The 20,277-nt window shown below is 25.3% G+C and overlaps 2 protein-coding genes across 4 annotated transcripts; one reads left to right on the top strand and one right to left on the bottom strand.

The window, feature by feature from the left end:
* Positions 1 to 45: 45 nt before the first annotated feature.
* On the top strand, positions 46 to 3,478 carry LOC103570294 (UPF0547 protein C16orf87). 2 transcript variants are annotated; one of them, XM_053738545.1, is made up of 4 exons: positions 46 to 63; positions 1,330 to 1,531; positions 1,790 to 1,978; positions 3,142 to 3,478. In XM_053738545.1, the coding sequence occupies exons 2-4, from the start codon at positions 1,481 to 1,483 to the stop codon at positions 3,376 to 3,378; spliced, it is 477 nt and encodes a 158-aa protein (XP_053594520.1). In that variant the 5' UTR covers positions 46 to 63; positions 1,330 to 1,480; the 3' UTR covers positions 3,379 to 3,478. The 2 variants fall into 2 exon arrangements, with proteins under 2 accessions (XP_053594520.1, XP_008546216.1); XM_008547994.3 differs by lacking the exon at positions 46 to 63 and adding an exon at positions 1,099 to 1,178.
* Positions 3,479 to 4,075: 597 nt separating this feature from the next.
* Positions 4,076 to 19,608, bottom strand: LOC103570295 (monocarboxylate transporter 13). 2 transcript variants are annotated; one of them, XM_053738305.1, is made up of 6 exons: positions 19,118 to 19,608; positions 18,717 to 19,013; positions 8,189 to 8,401; positions 7,992 to 8,118; positions 7,721 to 7,900; positions 4,076 to 6,651 (listed from the first exon to the last, which is right to left on the bottom strand). In XM_053738305.1, exons 2-6 carry the CDS (start codon positions 18,856 to 18,858, stop codon positions 5,385 to 5,387), a joined length of 1,929 nt encoding a protein of 642 aa, XP_053594280.1. In that variant the 5' UTR covers positions 18,859 to 19,013; positions 19,118 to 19,608; the 3' UTR covers positions 4,076 to 5,384. The 2 variants fall into 2 exon arrangements, with proteins under 2 accessions (XP_053594280.1, XP_014297661.1); XM_014442175.2 differs by having other exon boundaries at positions 18,717 to 19,608.
* Between the last annotated feature and the right edge of the window lie 669 nt (positions 19,609 to 20,277).

Raw genomic sequence — 20,277 nt, 5'->3', positions numbered from 1 at the left:
ATAAATAAATTTTTCACGGATGTTACACGCGCATGCGCAGTAAAAAAATTGGAGTATGAGGAGGTGAGTATAAATATTTTAAACATTAATTAATTAATTAATTATCATTATTACTTGCGCGGTAAATTTAAATATTTAAAAAATAAATTATTAGAAATGAGAAAAATTAAAAATCGTGTCAAAACAAAATGGCGGCAATGATAGAAAAATATTTAAAATATTAAAAAAAAACACTTGAGTGTTTGAACAAACCTTGGTGAAGAAATAATATGCAGAAGGGTGTCCTAATACACTTGGAGATTTGAATTAAATTGCTCCAAGTGTATTGCAGCTAAAAAAACGTCACTTAACTGCTATTTCCCACCAGACGATGCCAGATGATTTTGCTCAGGAACGAGGAAGTTATCAGCATCAGCAATTCGCAACACTTTACACTCGAACTGAACACTTGACACTTTGCACTTGCACTGAACACTTAACTGCACCACAAATACTTTGCACAATTTAAATTAATAAAAAATAAATTTAACAATCACTGTACAATTTTGCACGACTTAGCTGCAATACTGTGTTTTAATTCAAACGTAAAGAAGACGCTGGACTACTACTGCCATTGTCGAGATACTGACTGTCGCTATCGAACCGTCAGTTGATACTCAGCAATCGATTTTGCGATTCATCGACCGCGCCCCCACTTAGCGAAAATTTTAACGTCGAATACAGCGACGCGTAGTGGCGCCAACTTGGCGCGAAATTTCAAAATTAAAATTTAATAATTTTATTAAAATTTTTTGTGGCTGCAATCAAAAATGCTCTAGCTCTAGATCTAGCCAGTCATTCCCATATATTGAGAGCTAGAGCAAGAGTATTTCCAAATGCACCCATTGGGTACGTTCTACATTCAACTCTACGGGCTTTTAAATTTCCGCGCGCTTTTTAAAAACCTAGGGATTTTGTTACTTGAGTTAATTACTGTGCCATTCGATACGATCAATCGAATCGTTTAAATATGTAGTCTTCGATATAATGTTTTTATGTATAGTCTAGTCACAGTTTATTTATTACTAAGGTTACAAATAAAAAAAAAAAAAAAAAAAAAAAAAAAAAAAATTAAACAAAGCGTGTTTATTCTTTATTGTTATTATATTTATTATTATTATTCGATTCATCGAAATAAAGTGAGTAATTAAACACAATATTTTTTTTATAATTAATTTTATTTACATATTTTTTACTAGTCTTGTTTTTTTATTTTTATAACAAATAAAATTTTAATAATTACTTAGTAACTATATATATATTTATAAATTTATATATGTATTGTTTCAGATTAAAATACCACAAATTTTTGTTGTGATTATGAGTGTCATACATATATAGATATACCAGTTCTATATATTTATTTATAATAATGATAAGATAAAAATAATTCTAATCAAATTTTTTTAAAAGCTAATTTATAACTAAAAATATTATTAAAATGGCGAAGACAAAAACAATTAGCAAAGGATGTCCGAAATGTGAATTACAGGTAATGCCAAAAATTTATTTTATTACAATTATTTATTTATTAATTTTTGTATCAATTTCTCAAAAAAAATTCTTCTGTTGAATCAAAATTTTTATTTCTGTCTTATTAAAAAATCACACCCGGTCGTGAAATTTAGAAACTTTTTTTCTTTTCTAAAATTGCTCAGAAAAATATTCTCACAATTTAATGTAAATTTTTTTCTACTAAAAGAACAAAAATAAAAATTTGATTAATTAATTTTTAAATTTATTTAAAAAGGTTCCAGTAGCTTGCAAAGCATGTCCGTGTGGTCATTCATTTTTTAACGCACGTAGAAATTCAATAAAAAGTCCACCAAGTCCTGACGGTACTGGTGCTATGAAAACAAGACGTACTAATAGAATAAAACGTCGGATTAATTATTATGATGCTCTAGAATATGATAAGCAAACAAAAAAAACTGCTAAGGTGAGTGTACTTTTATTTGTTGTCTTATATAATTTTATTATTAATTATTTAATCAGAAATTTCCAAAGCTTTGAGTAAAGAAGAATCCCGGTAACTTATCTTTGATATGTCATGTATTATAAAATAGTACATTACGTAACAAGTGGACTAAGTCAGCCATTATTCGTCGAGCGCAATATCTTTAAGGTTCGACCGAATCTAATGTAAAAGAGATTTTCCAACTTTAAGATTTGAAACTTAGTATACATGTACAGAAGTACTTTATCTACGTATTCTCAAAATTTGAGTATCATCCAACCTCTAGTTTTTTAGAAAAAAAAAAATTTTAAAATGACGTTTTTTGGTTCTTATACACAGGCTTATGGCGGACAAGTCCCAACATGACTTATTCGATTTTTTTCAATATTAACCTCCCAAGTTTCAAAAATAAAAGATAAGATTTTAACAGTATAGTGTTACCGCTGTAATTATTTAAATAATTAAAGTTAAACCTTATTATGTAATCTCGTTCATCAACAGAGATACATATTTTGAAGGATTGGCAACGTCGCGGAAGCAGCTGAGAGAAAAAACAAAGATGGAAATACATTAATACGAGAGACGAGATTAGAAATAAATTTTTCCCGCTTTAATTTGAATATCGATGTGTAAGAAGTTAGAACGCGCTGTTGCCAAATCTTTTTATTAAACCATGAGTCAAAAATAACCAAGTCATTTAATTACTTTCTTTAATTAAATAAGCAATAAATATTAATTTATGAATTCGTTATGTTGTTATAAATTAAAATAATGAATTTTCATAACTATTAGGAGAATTTAGCAAACAAAAAATTCAAACACTACTTTGACTCACTAATGTCGGTCGAACCTCCTTAAAGAGTATCATTATGAGCTCATTATAATATGCTGGTAGAAAATCTAGAAATCTGCATTGCCTTCTCTTTATTACAGAACCCCAGTCGATAAACGGCTACTTAGGGTTCGCTTTACGTCATAGTTTTTATCAAAATTGTCATCTAAGAAATTCTATAGACTTTCTATAAAAAATCGAGACATTGGCGGTCGAATTACGCGTTATTTCTTCTTAAGATCTTTATTTTAAATTCTCCGCTCTAATTCCTATGGATGTAAATAAAAATCTACTTGAATATTTATTATTATAGTTACGTCGTGCAGCTGAACCAAATTCATTCAATAATTGCGCTCAGCTGAACAAAAAGAAAAAACGTAAAGTCAGTAAAACAAAAAGTAATCGTACAGGTGGTAATGGTAGTGTCGGTGATGATGAAGAAGATAATGAAGGTGTCAATGCATTATCACCTGAAAAACAATTAACGTGTTCATTAATATTACAAGAAATAAATAGCAAATTTCTTAATGTTGCCTGGAAGCCAATGTGATTATTTTACTTTTTAAGTTATTTTTTATAAGGATTCATTAATTTAGCATCAATTAACAATAATATTAATTATAATTACGTGTTTATTAATAATTAAATTGAATATATATATATTTATATATATATATATTTTTTTTTATAATAAAATACATTACATTAATTGTACAATTACAATTCATTCATTAATTCATTTATAACAATTGTAATAATTGTGCAATAAAATACAATTTTTTTATCATTCTTCATAATAATTACTGATTAATTTTATTTAACATACTATTTATTGTTTACTTAAATATATACTTATATTTATATATAATGAGTTTTATTTATTTACTTAATTATTCTCTTTTCATTACTATTAATTACATCAATATAAATATTTATATGATAAATTAAAAAATAAAGCAAATGTATTTATATAAAAAAAGAAATACTGTAAATATAAATGAATTAATTAATTACAATTAATTTATAAAATTGATGGCATGATTTTTATACAATTTTAATGATTAGTTTAATTATTATATTTAAAACTTAAAATTTTAAATCGGAAGTTTATTTTTTTATTAATAATTTTTTTAATCTACTAAAAAATTTTTAAATCGAAATTTGAATGATAGACAAAATATTTGAAAGATGGTCAGTGTAATAAAAATTAATATAAATCATTGTTTTTTTTTTGTAAATAAAATTTTATGCGCAATCGCAAAAGCGAAAATTTGATCTATATTATTTGAATAATTTTTGAGCGATTTATTTATTTTGTCATTAAATCAAATTTCGTAATTTAAAAATGCAAATATATTCCCTGAATAAAATACTTCTAGCATAGGTGAATAATTCGTTTCATTTAAAACTCAACATTTTCTTTTATAATTATCACAAAAAATACATTTTTTTTTTAAATTTAATATTTAGTTCCTTAATTATTTTATAAATAATTACTTTAAATTAACTGAATAACAAAAAAAAAGATCAATTTTTTATGATACTGGTTAGCCGACGTCTGATAATTTTTGAATTATTTTAAAAATGATAAATTATAAAAAAAAAAATTTTTTCAAAAAATTGCACTTATAGATTTTTAAATTTTCAACATGTGCATATTTTTAGTTTTTCTTTTTTTTGAAGTAAATTTGTTGAAAAAAAAAAATCCAAAAATTTATAAATGTCTGCCAACTTCAGGATCATAATTTTTTTTTGTAAAAAAAATTTATCTAAAATAATATAAAGACACTTCATAAAATACGTCACGCAAAATTTTACTTCTTACCCCTCCCCCCTCCATTATGACAGAATTAGATACATAGAAATATGTATATACATAAATATGAAAAAATGACTTTCTATCGTAAAAAAATGAAATTAAAAAAACAACCAAGAAAAATTTGAAAAATTGTTTCATAAGCTGCGATCGTCGCGACCTCCCATAAGTGCGAAAAAATTTTACGTACGGTCCCTAAAAATTATTGTGCTTTCTACTTACGTAATATTTCAATATAAGTACCTACTTAAAGTTAATAATTATAATTAAGACTTAAATTTTATTTTATAATCTTTTTTGAGTCTATTTCATTAATTATTATCATTTTCCTACAAAATAATAAAAAAAATAATGATTTTGCAATTATGTGCATTTATGTATGAATATATAATCTACCTATATATTTACTCATTAACTTATTTATATAAATTTATAATTACACATTATAGTTAATAAGGCAAGACATTAATGTCTTAAACTTTCTTCATGAACAATTTTAATTATATCTAACTACAATTAAGTTTAAATGTAACAAATTTCAAGCGCAATAATCGCGAGAGATAAAAAATTCTAACTAAAATAAATTTTTATAAAATAAAAAAAAAACGGCAGTGACTTTAATTTAATTTACGAGGGTCGGTTATTTTTATCCAATACAGTAATCACTTAAGAATATACAAAAAAAAAAAACCGACCCCTAAATTAATAAAAAAAAAAAAAGTAACAAAGTAGGCGTCATATTAAACTTTACTAGCTTGCAATTCAAGATTATTAGCCTGGCGTTTTTTAAGAAACGGAACGCAAGCCCACAATGACGCGCCAGCAATTAAAACAATACCTAAACTACCAAAGATTGGTCCATAACTACCGATATGTTCAAAAATCGCGCCACAAATTGGCGGTCCAACAAGTTGTATAATTCCATTAACAAACAAAGAAATACCATAAGAAGAGGTTAACTTTTCCGTGCCCAACATGTCCGCCATAATAACAGCAGTGACACCAACGTAAATACCCGAGGATAACCCGAAAATACAGCAGTAACTTGCCAGCATCGTATAACTCGTAGAAGTTGGCATTAATGTTAGCGCAATGCCTGATATTAATAACCCGCCGACAAAGTACCAGTGCTTCGGCATCATTTTGGTATCCGACAACGCTGAGCCGCCAATACGCCCGACTAAATCAAAAGCCGAATTCAATGATAGCAATACAATAGCGCGATTTCTGTCATAACCTAAAGAAATAGCGTAGACTGGCAGTAAAATAATGAAATTAGTATAACTAACGGCATTTGTTGAGTTCGATATTAAGATAACAAGATAAATCGGGTCTTTCAAGAGCGATAAGTCAAAGAACTTTGTTTTTGCTTTTTCAGCTGTATTGTTTTTACTATTGTTCGAAGGTTTTATTGTTTTTTCAGGCGATTTACGGAATGTACTCGAAATAGCGTTTAATGTTAAGTTTGACGCATATTCTGGCTGTAATGCGGACAATGTACTGCCATGATAGGGCGTACTTATGTAATTAAATGATGAAATACTTGGGGAACGTAATGTCGATTTACGGCGCACTGTTGAACTACTGCGTTCTGGCACGGCATGTAATGCTGGAGTACTGTGCATTTGCGAGGTTATTTCCCGGTTTGTTGGCATACTTATTTTACGAGTTCTACTTTGTACGGGGGTGTTTTTGTAGTTTTCTAATGCGACGCTCGACGCGCTTTTTGGTACGGCTTTTACTTTTGGCGATAAGTTGTTGGTATTGTTTAGCGGTTGCTTTTCGGTTTTTATTGAAGGGATTATGAGAAGTGAATTTTTGTAGTTTTCAGTGTGATTAAGCTGATCGGTTTCTTCTGCTTCTTCTTCTTCTTCTTCAGCTTCGGCAACTTGTTCGTTAGTTAACTTTTCTAGTGGCACGAATTTCATATGTTTTTCTAGAGGTTCGTATAAAAGCGCTGCGGCCCATACATGCAATAGAATACCACCCATGATTAAAACTGCGCCTCTAAAAAAATTTTTTTTTTTAATTTATTAATATAATTTTTTTTTTTTTTTTTCATAGACTGAGACGTGAAGTAAACTATGAATTTTATTTTATTGTTTCTATGAATGAATCAAAATTTTTTTTTTCAAATCAGTTCATAAATTTTAAACAGAATAGTGACGCAAAAGACTTAAAAATGCAATAAGTTGTTTTCATATAATTTTGTAAAGATATTTTTTAAATTTAAATTTCATGAAAATAATTAAATATTCGTGGCAAATATTGAATTTTTAATGAAAATATTTAAATTTAAATTACTGGAACCAGATTTTTGTATAGGTCAAGATATTTTTGCATAAGAATGTCTCGACCAAAGTCTTTATGCAAAAATAAATTGAGTGAATGGTAAGATAAATCTGTTGGGTACAAAAACTGTAAATGAATTTATTTAATAAAAATTTTTAAAAACACGAGGTAAAACGGACAGAATTAGCGGGAACAAAACTTGACGGCAGTTTGAAAATAAACTCGCACTGGGCGCCACTTTTTCATATTTAGTCTCAAATATTCAAATTTTAATACTTTCCTACTTACTAATTACACTAAAATTTTCAAAAAGTTTCAAAGAAAGCATTCATTCTTTTTTCAGAAGTTTTATTCAAAACAAAATTACGAAAAAAAAATGAAAATGTAAAAAAGGGTGGCGCCACGTTCACTATGCAGCCAACAAAAGTTTAAATTCTAATTCTTTTTTCGTTCTTTCCCGAATAACCTTAACTCCAAAAAAGCCTTTAATAAAATTACGATATTAAGTAGTGAAAAATGTAACCTATACAGTAAATTTTAAAAGAACATTTCAAATTTTCGAAATTAAAGTGTAGTCTAAAATTACGATGTTAAAACTTTGCTATTTTACATTGAATTTTAAACTCTTTCTACACCCGAACAGTCTAGATTTTTTGAATAAAGTTCATTAGTTTACTCCACTGCTTCTCAGCGGCCAAATCACTCCCCAATGTTACTAAATAATAATAATATATATATATATATATATATATATATATATATATATATATATATATTTGTTTACCTGTATCCAAATTCTTGTAACAAATAATTTAAGAGTGGTGGTAAAAATATGGATCCCAATGCACTTCCTGATATACAAAGACCATTAGCGAACCCTCTTAGTCTCAAAAAATAAGACGTAACAATATAAACAGTTGGCGGAAATGCTAAACCAGCACCAATACCCAGAAAGACACCATAACTACAAATTAAATTTAAATTTAAAAAAAGATAACATATTTATTTACTTGGTTTCATCAGAACTAGACAGCAAATGATGTCATTTTAATTACCTGACACAAAGATATATAATAGAGTTTGCAAAATAACTAAGCATCATTCCAACAGCTGCAAATGTCCCACCAATCAATGTGACTGTGCGGTACGAATATTTAACAGATAAAATACTCGACAGTGGTCCTATTGGAAGATGTAATTAGTAGTTTTATAAATAATTGATAATTTAAATTAATAGTTGTGTTCTATTTACCCAGCGAACTGTAAAGAAAATAACAAAGCGCTGGAATCCATGCGGCCATTGATCGGCCACCTTCGAAGACGTTCAGGAATTCAACAAATAGAACACCAAATGATTTAATTGTTCCTGGTATAAGAACATTTACCATCACGGCGGCCAATAGAATCAGCCAACCCCAGCCACCATCAGGTGGAACCCATTCTCCTTCAGGTAATGCGCCATTGACTGTAAATAAAAAAATAATTTGGTGAGTTGTTAATTTATTGAATCAACTCCCTAGCAAAGAAATCTACTCGCACCAAAAAATATATAAATAATATATATGTTCCATATAGATAGATAGATAGATAAATATATTTATTTGATCACAGAGCCGTAGCTCCCTGAGGGCCATCGAAAAATACAAGAAATCTTACAAAATATATACATGTATATGTTTTACATATTTTAATATACTGATTAATTAATTAATTATTGACATTCAAAAAATTATTAAAACAAGCAATTTTAAATTTCTCAAAAGTTCGCATTGTCGTTTGTTCTGGCGGTAAGGAATTCCATGTATGCATACCATTAGTATAGCCAATTTAATTTTCCATCAAATTCGGGAACTACACTGTGAAAAATTTCCAACAAATTTTACTATGGGTGCATTGTAACCCCGCAGACGACACGATTGGGGCCTATGCGCATGCGTTTACTATGGGACACTTGTAAATTTTGTATCAGTTTTCTTATGGTCCGGGGTTACAATGTAACCATAGTAAAATTTAATGGGAATTTTTCACAGTGTAAGTTTCAATCAAATTGCTGAAAAAATTTCCATTCAATTTGACAGAAAGTACAGTATAGAAATAAAATACTGTACAAATTGTTGAAAAATTAACCGAAAATTTTTCTTAGTTAACATTGAAATTATTTTTTTTATTAAGGTGTGCAATTTAATATTATCATATTATATAATAAAATGAAAATTGTTTATTTTAAATATAAATAACGATTTCTTGATAACTTACTGATAAAAAAATCGTCCTATTTTTTATTATGGTTAAATATTTATGATAGATTTTATCTGATAATGAACTAATTCAATAAAAATAATCTCACTGGCATCAATGTTGGCACATTTTCGAAAATTTTATCAAAAATTTCATTTGCGATAATCTAGATCTATATTTGATATCTACTTAAAAGCAAATTTTTTATTATTATTTATTATTTTCATCAGGTAATAATTATTAGTTATGCATTGATGTTAAAAAGTAGTAATTAATTGTTTCAGTAAAACTCGTAATTAAGATTAGATAAATTTAATTACAGCTGATATCGTTATATTATAATTTTTTATTCATGTATTATTTTTATTTAACCAACAATACATTTGAGATAAAACAAATAAATAAATAACAATAATTAATTATGAAAAATTAAACACTTGTTAAGCAAATAATGTTTATATGGAATATTTTTATTTGAGTTTAAATTTTAACCAAATATTCGGAATTCGAAACTTTATTCTATCCCAAGTATACTTGGCTTCGCGGTATGTTCGTTTCCAAATTTTATTTCCTGAGAAAAATCTGGGATCAAAATTTATCACTTTTCTAAATTTGCAAATAGTCTGTTTTATTTAAAAATTCAAATGTTCTTAAACTTCCCGCCAAAAAATTTGAAATTTCCAAAGAAGAGGAAAGTTATTAATTTCAGTGGAATTTTTGAATTTTCATCAGATGTCAACATTTTGAGGTCCAAGGAATCCATTCTATCATCAAGATGTCCCAATTTTGCATACTTCCGTATAATTTAGTTAAAAAATATAATTATTTAAAAATACACTTCCATGAATAAAATGGAACACGTTATTAATGTCAATTTTAAATGTATTTACTCTTTTTACAATAATCATCTGTGACAATTCTGATAAGTTAAGATAACATCCTATCAATTTAGCCACATACTGTGTCAATTAATAATAATAAAAAAAACTTAACAAATATTGATACATTAAGTTTTTTTTATTAGTCAAATTTATCACAATAAAAATAATTAAATTATGTTACAAACAAAAAATATTATTGTTTATAATTTTTTACGAAAACCCAGGCATGAAGTGTCAGAATCCGATTCAAACTCTCGAACAATCGTATCTAATTTGCGTCGTTTCTTAATTCTGTTTTTATTATTAACGAATGATTTTTTATTGAATTTGTTGTTATTGATTATTTTTATCTCAGTATTATCGTCAATGTCTGATAAGGAACCATTACTTATTTTTTTATTAATTTTACGATAGTTTTCGTAGTTATCAAACTTTTTATAATTTTTATTAACGGTCAATTTTATTTTTTCATCATTGTTATTTTGACTCAATAAAAAAATAAATAATAGACCACTGACGATAACACACCATAAAATATAAACAATATTCCATAAAAAATATGTCAAGTATTTAAAAATGCTTTGATAAAAAATCCAAAATAAAATTATACCGATGGAGATTTTTTCGAGTGTACAAACAAGTTGATAATTTTTTTGACAAAAATCTTGTACACGAAATTCAAAATTCTTTATGCTGGTGACCATTGAATTTTTTATTGTTCGTAAGAATTCATAGTATGGAGTCAAAGTATTTAAATACCAATACCGTGAATTTCTTCTTAAATTTATTGGATTATCAGTAACTTTCTGATAGCGGGAATACGAATCTAGACATGTCTTACAGACATGCGCCATTGTTAATTATTAGTTCCAAAATTTGGTATATAATCTTTATCCCAAGAATTAGCTAAAAATTTTTGAATAAAATTTCATATTTTATTTTTAGTAAATTTTACACTGAGAGAAAAAAATATTAAATTCAAGTAATTTAGTCTTTATGAATACTTAAGATAAGTAATTTTTACTAAAATGAAATTGATAGTTATTATTTTTAAAAAACTATTGCTTTTATTTAGTAATGAATTTCTATAAGCATGAGTTTCTTAAAGCAAGCAAATATTTTTTCAATTTAGTTGATACGTTCTTAAATTTATTACAATTGGAAACTTCAATAAAGCAATTATTTGGTTAAATAAAAATAAACTGAACTTAAGAAAGACTTAATTATAAGTTAGAAGAAAATTCTTGCACTAAGAAAAAAAATTTTTTTCATAACAATGTCAATTTAGTTAACATGGAAATTGTTTTTTGTTTTATTTTTTTTTTTTACTGTAATAAATTTCTGAGTTTTTCAAATTTTTATCTGCGTGAAATTTCTTATTGGCATTGATAAAATATAAAATATATTAATTTTTTCGAGAGCGACATTTATAAACTATTGAATATTCAAATTTTATTATTTAGTTGTGTAAATTAATATTTAAGATGACGGACATCGATAAATAACATAAGAGAGTTTATTAAAAACATTATTTCCAATAAGTTACGGTGGCGAGCGTGCGCAGGTCATAATTCTCGCGTGACCAATCTGGGTTCGAATCTTAGGCAGGGTAAAATTATTTATTTATAAAAAAAATGTTTGTTAAGGTCGAAAGACATTCCGAACATCATTAAATAAAAAAATACTGTGTCTAATAATATTTCTTTGACAAAATCATTTTTTTTTCTTAGTACTGAACGTAAGTAAAATACTTGAATCAAGTGATTATTTTACTTCATTGAAGAAAAAAAATACTTGGCACTATTCAAGTAAGTAAACTACTTGTATTAATTATTTTTCATTGAAAATATACATTTTTTTCTTTCAGTGCAAAATATATAAAAAATATACCCGCATTTTTTATTAATGCGTAAAAAAAATTCAACCTTTTCGATGCGAATTTTCCTTATTTTTATTGCTATATAACTTAAACTTCTCTTTTATGAACTCTAGAAAAAAAATCGAATGTTAATTTACAAAAATTGATTCAAAATTTAAAAAATAATCACCTGAACTTTCTTTGTAATTTTCAAATGGATTTTCATCAGCGTTATGGTCTATACAATTATTGTCGTATTCTGGAGGTAAATAATCGCTTTTATCAAATCCGCAGTGACAAATTGATGGAACTTTATTATTCTTATCATAACCATAATTATTTTCCAGTGGTAATGTAGACTTAAATTTAACCTTTTCCAATTTTTCAAACAACAAATCCATCAAACGTTCAAGATCAACTTCAACTTTTCCATTTTCCTTTTGCCATTTTTCCTTATAATTATTCCTACTATCATATAATTTACTATTTATATTATTAAAATCTCTGTTCAAAAATTTTTCATTAATCAATTCTTCACAATTTGTTCTATTCTCATTAACATAAATTAATGTTGCGATAAAGCTCAAAAATACGAGCGTTAAAATTGTTAAAATAGTTTTCATTACACGGTTAATTTGTTAATTAACTCATTTAGCCCGCGGTTTTATTCAAATTATTTAAAAAAATATAAATTTGAAAATTTAATGAACTGACAATTTTGGTTAGAAATTTTTTTTATTATTTTTCATAGATAAAAAAAAATGACTGACGATATTTATGAGATAAAACAATAATAAATAAAATTTTAATTAATAGGATTTGAATAAAAGAAAAGCCATTATTTTATTTTAAGATAAATAAATAAAATAAATGAATAATTTTAAATGTAAGTCATGTTGAAGGTCGAGGTAAACGACTGACCTACGATATTGGAACGTATGTAAGGTGATGTATTGCATTTGAACTGGTTTCAATATATATATATATATATATATATATATATATATATATATATATATATATATATATATATATATATATATATACAAGTAGGTATATAAATATATATGTAAATATATACGTGATATAACTATAAAATAAGATGAATGTATGCAATATAATTTTGGAGTCTTGTCGTCAATGGACAAAAAAAAGAAACTCTACTTCGTTTGAAATTCTAAAATTACTTTTAATGAATCATCAGTATTCGAATATTCGAAAAAAAAGTATTAATATTTAAAATAATGTCATGTTTGGTTGCTTGTTCGAAGCGAGCCTGAAAAATTCGAAAGTGAATAAGATTTTACGAATACTATAGAAAAAAAAATTTTTTTTGGCGCAAGGAATATTTTGTATTAAAAAATGGAAAGAAAACATTTTTTGAGACAAACAAAAATATTTAGGTCAGGAAATACTTTTTTTTGGGTATGTATATATTTATATAATTTAAGCTGCCGTTAGAAAATAATTCAATTATGGCCCTGGTGGAAATTTTTCGGACTATTGTCTGAAAAATTTTCACCAGAGGGCAGCAATTAAATTTCGCTTATTTTTTTAACAATAGAGATAAAAGCCTGCCAAAAATAATAATATGATATATTATTATATATTATCACTATAATTGTTTACAATAAAAAGCTTTATCACGAAATTGCGGGAAAAATAATTTATGTGGCAAATATTATTGTTGACAAGAATATGATTGCCACAGCACAAAGTTCCTCCTTTGCAACTGATATATTTACGCATTACTATAATATTCATTATTCATATATTTTCAATGTCAAGATTATCTCTACGAAGACTCTAATAATCAACGATTTTTGCAACACTCGAAATTTACGCCTGAAGTCGGCAACTTAAAATATTAGATTTGACATCCCGGATAATAAAGATAACCTATTATTCAAAGTGGCGCCACCGGTCGTGCGAAAAATATTTTTTAGTTGCATGTACTATAGCTAACGTGCAAAAAATAACGAAGTAACCCATTGCGCCATCTTGTGACAAAATTATTCATCATATTTGTAGATGCCCTTAATTATCTGCCTTTTTTAGGACTTAGTTGCTTACTTTGTTTTACTTATGGGAATTCAGGTATCCATTCTTTCCTACATGAATTTCTATAGAAATTCAGTGTAAATTCCTATATAGATTCTTATGGGGTTTTCTATAAGAATCTAGATATCTGTTCTGATATTAATTTTTTGAACGGGAATCTAAGCACCCAGTTTTCTATGTGAAATTTCTGTATGGGGATCCAGGTTTTCATACTTTACATGGGTTCTTGTATAAATCCGTACTTTTCTATATTTCTCATGGATGTTACTATAAATCCATAGTTTCCCATACATATTTCTATAGACTCCTATACAATCTTTTTGATAAAGTCCCAGCTTTACTGTTAGCACTATAAATTTTTATGGTGTAAGATGTGTTTTTTTTCTCAATTGTTATTAAATTTTTTAATAAATAAATTTATTTGTAATTTATTGTATGAAACTTTCTGGGAAGTTATTTTGTAATCTATGGAGATAAGAGATAAGATATAAAAAAATATTTGAATAAAGTATGAGATATTTGATTTGATAGTTTAATTAGAAAGTTTGAAGGTTTTAATTTTTTTAGATATGAATATAAAAAAATTTACGGAAGATTTAATTATAAAATATTAGTTTTATCTGATTACTAAAATAAAATGTCTATGTACCGTACAAGTATTCTTCGAATAGTATTAACTATTTAAAATTTATGATCGATGGATCGTAGGAAATTTCCACAGAGAAAGGAGAGAAGACCAACCGTTCGAAAATATAAAACTCATCTTACGTGGGCAGTTCGGAACCTATATCGTATATATATATATTTCAATCATTTTATTTTTATTTCTGATCTTTTTACTTCTTTTTTTTTTCTTCTTTTTTCTTCTTTTCCTCATTCTTATTTTATTTCTCTTCTGCTCAGACTAAAAGTTCTCAGATAATTTTAGATAACATTTTTCAAGGTTTCAATAATTTTTTTATTTTTTTAAATTCAAATTTTTTATATTTTTCGGTAATCAAAAATTATCTAATTTAAGAAATAAATTTACTCAAGTTTTATATAAAATTTTATCGTTGATTATTGTAATTGCAAAAAACTATTACTATAAAAAAAAAAAATAATAAAAAGAAATGAAATGAAGTAGAGTATGAAAATAAAGTTATGCGAAAAGAAAAACGATAAAGAAATGTAATTTAAAATAAATTGAGTGTACTGTACTGTGTAACAATGTGTCATTTAACTTGATTTAACATTGACCAATTGTTTGGAAAATAAAATGAAAATGTCATTTTCACTGTAACTTTATCAATTACAGCTTAACAAATAGAATAAACTATTAGAATGTTGTAATAAAAAATTTGAATTTTAATTTTGAACAAAAATTTTTTGTATGACTGAATTTATTCAAATATATGACTATTATACTTATTATCTGTAGTTATTACCAAAAATCTTTTTTTTTTTTAAATGATGTGATTTAATTTTTTTTGGTTATAGGGCTTATGCCCTCTGGCGGCCATAAGACAAAATAATATACAGTGTACAAAATTGGTAATTATAAGTAATGGAATTCTAACCTTAACAATTTGACATCAAGACTCATCTGTATGATTTAAAATTTTGGACATAAATTTATAAATTTTCAGGTCTTTCATCATAATCAATATAAATGCTACTATTCAATTAATAATCACATTAAATTACTTGTAATAAAAATTTGTTTCAAAAAGATTCCAAAAAACATCAAGAGATAGAACTTCGAAATTTGAAACAAATGGGAACTTTAAATTGAACTTTTTTCAAACTTTGAGAATTTGAATAGTCAAAAATATGGTAAATTTAAAATTTTACGCGCGTGGAAGAATTTTGAGCCAGACGAGAACGTTTTTGAAACAATTTTCAAAACGTATTTTTACTTGATTGTTCTTTCGTTTAGAAACTGTTTGAAAATCTCTATTGCAAAAAAAAAAAAAAATGTAGTAAATATGACGTTTTCACAATTACGTTTCAAAAACGTTTTAATTAGACTCAAAAATCGCCTAGATAAAATTCAAAATCAACTAGATTTTCTACTATAAAAATTCTAAAAGATAAAAAAAATAAATCGATATTCAAGTTAAATTGATAAAATTTTTACAAATTAACAAAAACTTATTTTTATTTTAAGAGTGATTTTGAATGTCAAATAAAAATATGAAAAATTTATGAGCAGAATATAAAAAAAAAGTATAATTTAAATATATAAATAAAATAAATAGGTTTCGAACTAGATTTTGTGCCAACATTACTCATTCTCATGTCATATATATATATATATATATATATATATATATATATATATATATATAAAATTAACTTACAATAATTTATATACAAAAGATTAAATGATAAGAGTAAAATAATAATAAATATGTATAATATAATTAGTAATATGAATAATAAATGAATAAATTATCAGAAATTTATTAAGTAATAAATGGATACAATAATTAATTTTTTTTTTATGGAAAGTATCATAAGAAATATATGAATATAATAAAACATGAGTGATTTCTTGTCATTGAAAATTGAAACTGCGGGTGTAAAAGTGACAATAAAAAGTAAAAACTAGTTTTTTCTAATATTATGTATATGTTTGATGAAATTATATGTCCTCGTTTGTAACTTTACACTACCACATATATATAATAATTACAGTGTTAATATCAATGATTATTGATTAGAAATTATAAGAAAACCGGTTTTAGATCAGTTTTTTTTTTTAATTAATTGCATATTAATGCCATTTTTCATTATATAATTTTTCTGCTTTTTTTATATTTATGCTTGTTATATTTTTAACTTTGAAGTATGAAAATTGTGTACAATGAGTATTGAGAGAAATTATTTGAAATTGTTACTCATCGAATTACGGCAATTTTCAATTAAATTGATTTTAAAAAGCATTATTTAATATTTTAAATTAAATGTGCGTAAGATATAATGAAATTTAACGGAAATGAATTATTATTAAATTACTTAAGAGTTTAATATCTATATATTATAGTAAATTATATAAGTAAGTGTGTAACAAGAAAATTGATTAAGTCAATTATATTCTTTGTGATAATAAAAAAAAGTAATTATTTTTTAGTATAGAGAAATGAGATCATTTTATTTTCGTTATGATTCATTGTAATTGTGGCTTAAGAATTCGACGTCATATCTAGATATTATTTTTTTTATTTATTTATTTAAAATTGTAAATAAAAATTTACGAAATTTATTTTGTTGTTTATTTCTTTAAAATTAAAATTAATAATTAGTACATTACACACCTAGGGAGAAAAATAGAACATTATCACTCATTTGTGTAATTGTCTAACAGAGGATAGTAAACACATGGACTGGGACGTTCTCTCTTCCTTTATGGTGTGTATACTATTTTTCACCAGACCTAAACCTAAAAGTTTTAATTTTCTTCTTTGTTTGCGGAAAGAGGGCGTATGCGCTAATTTTTATGATTTGTTATCTTATAAAAGAAAAGAACTTTCTTCTTACTACACATACTCAGAATTTAAACTTTCAATGCAGTCATGGTGAAAAAATTCAAACTTACAGGTTTAGGTCTAGTGAAAAATAGTATAAAGTTTGTTTTCTCTTGTGACACAACAAATAATAAAAATTTGAACATGTGCTATTTTTCCCGCGAAAAGAGGTAAAGTTTAAACTTAAAAATGCACCATAGAAAAATATATAATAGGATGTTTCAATCTGTGTGTTTGCCACGTGTCTTCGGCTAGGATAGCCAATTATACACGTGGGTTGAAATGTCTTACTTTCCTTACTTGGTGTATAATATACTAATACTTCCGTTTGCGGAAACAATAGCGCATGATCGAATTTCTATTATTTACTTCCTCGTAAAAAAAAAAAAGACTTTATTCACTCTAAACATGACAGAAATTTAAACTTTCAGTGCAGGTATAGTATAAAACTTTTTTCCCGCTAAATTGGGTAGAAATTTAAATTTTTTGCTGCTATGTAGAGAAATATTTTTTAATTGTTAAAAAAATTAATTAATATGAAATTTCTAGAATTAAAATCTTGTTAATTACTAAGAAATTATTCTATCGATACAGATTCTGTTGTATATAATTTTGTATGTTTTAAATACCCAAGGGTGTGCTAATGAAAGTTCTAATTAACTATTTTTTTTCTTTTAAATCTTTAGTAATTAAAAAAAATGATTAAAATAAAATTATCAAAATGACAATGTGCCTATAAATTTTTTTTTTTTTTTTATAACACGACAGTCAAAATAAATAACTTTAATTAAATTTATTAATTATAATAATTATAATTAAAGTATTCATGAGAGTAAAACTGAAGGACAGAGTAATGAAATGAATCAATGGTGAATGCAGTATATGCAGGTATATATATATAATATATACATATACAATTATTTCTTTGATTTTGTTTTTCAAAAAACAATAAGTAATAAAATTTAAAAAATAAAAAAACAATGAGTTTATTTTTCATAAAAAAAAAAAAACGTAAATAAACAAAAGCTCTGTAGCAAAATTTAATTTTTTATCTGTAATAATAAAAAAAAAATTTTAATGTATGTCCACTAAATAAACAAAATTAAAAAATTACATTTGAAAAATTTTTATCATCAATTTCATTTTTAAAATTATTCTGTGATAAATTATCGTGTACAGAACACTTGAATTAACTCTGAATTTTATGAATAAAAATAAAAAAAAAAATCTCACCATTTTTTACGTGTCCATTAACTCCATTTCTATTTTCTTGCGCTTGTTTCATTGAAATAGGTCGATATTTCCCTTTACCATCATTATTATCCTTTCCAATTTTAATATTAATTCCATTGTCAACTTCTTTGTCACCAATCATTTTTAAATTTATTTATTTATTTATTTATTTATTTATTTAAAAAAAAAAAACAAATATATTTTTGTTTTTCACAAAACCCGTTTGAAAAAATTTGTAATTCAAAACAAAACAATTTCTTTGTTGCTTTTTTTCAACAATAATTTAAATTGTTTCAACTATAAACCAAAGAAAAAATTAAAAAAAAATCAAACGAAACAAAATGAAAAATAAAAAATAAAAAAAGCAAAGTTAAAATTAATTAAATAAACTAATAAATAACCAATTATCAGTCCAATCGTCGTCGTTGGCCTCTTCGGAGTTCATAGACTCCGACTTCCGGCAATTCTCGCACCTTTTTCTTCTCCTCTGGCAACGCAATTGCTTTCGACCGCACATAAGATCTTTATTAACTGATACACAAAACTTAATAATTTAAAATAACAAAAGCTTACTTAAATAATGAGTAATTATTTAAAAAGATTTTTCTTTAAACTCGGTTTTAAATATTTATAAATTTAAATCACTAAAAAAAAAGTTCTTTGTTTCTTTGTTTGAGCACATGGGTACGATGACACGAAAATGGATATATTTTTATTGTATTATATATATAAGATTTATATGAGAGTGAATTGTGAAAATTTAAGACTGAACGCCAACAGCCAACTGAATTGAAATGAAACTGAAGGCTTTGGGTTTTTAATATCAGGCTCATGTTCATGCTCACGATTTGAGGCTTCTGTGTATTGGGCATGTGTAGAATCGACTCGATCAGCTGTTACTATCATATATATACCCATATATATATAGAGAGGGAGAGAGAAAGATATGTTGAGTAAGAAGGCTATACTGTAGTCATATAAATATAGTACACGTTCCAAAATTTTAAATTTTCAAAAAAATAAAATACTTAAATTAATTTACTGCAATTATACTAAAAATTACTAAACTATTGTTCTAATTATTGAAAATATATATTTATAGAAAATTAATATATTTTTTGGACTTTCAAAAAGTATAAAAAATTTTAAATTCAAAAGATATGTTATATTTTGTAAAATTAATTATTTGAAGTATTTTGAAGTCTAATAATTTTTTAAATTTTGAATTACAAATTTCATTCATTTTTTGTATGAATATAAAATTTTGGTCAAAAAATATTAAGTATGGAAATTAATATTTTGAGGTTATGTTTTTATAAACATTGATATTGATGTAGAATTTGTTATGGAAGATTTTAAATTGAAGTCAGAAATTTGAAATCCGATGGAAAGTTAAAAAGGAGATTTTTTTTTTAATGCATCTGAAAAATTTCAAAAGAATTCTACGGCTGCCGAATTTTAAAACACAAAAATACAATTTTTGAAATTATATAGAATCATGTTCACAAAACTCCACTGGAACTAAAAATACTAAAAAATCGATTTTCAAAAATTTGTCACT

This window comes from Microplitis demolitor, chromosome 4 (genome assembly GCF_026212275.2).
Source record: "Microplitis demolitor isolate Queensland-Clemson2020A chromosome 4, iyMicDemo2.1a, whole genome shotgun sequence".
Taxonomy (NCBI): domain Eukaryota; kingdom Metazoa; phylum Arthropoda; class Insecta; order Hymenoptera; family Braconidae; genus Microplitis; species Microplitis demolitor.
This window is presented reverse-complemented; position numbering and strand designations above follow the sequence as displayed.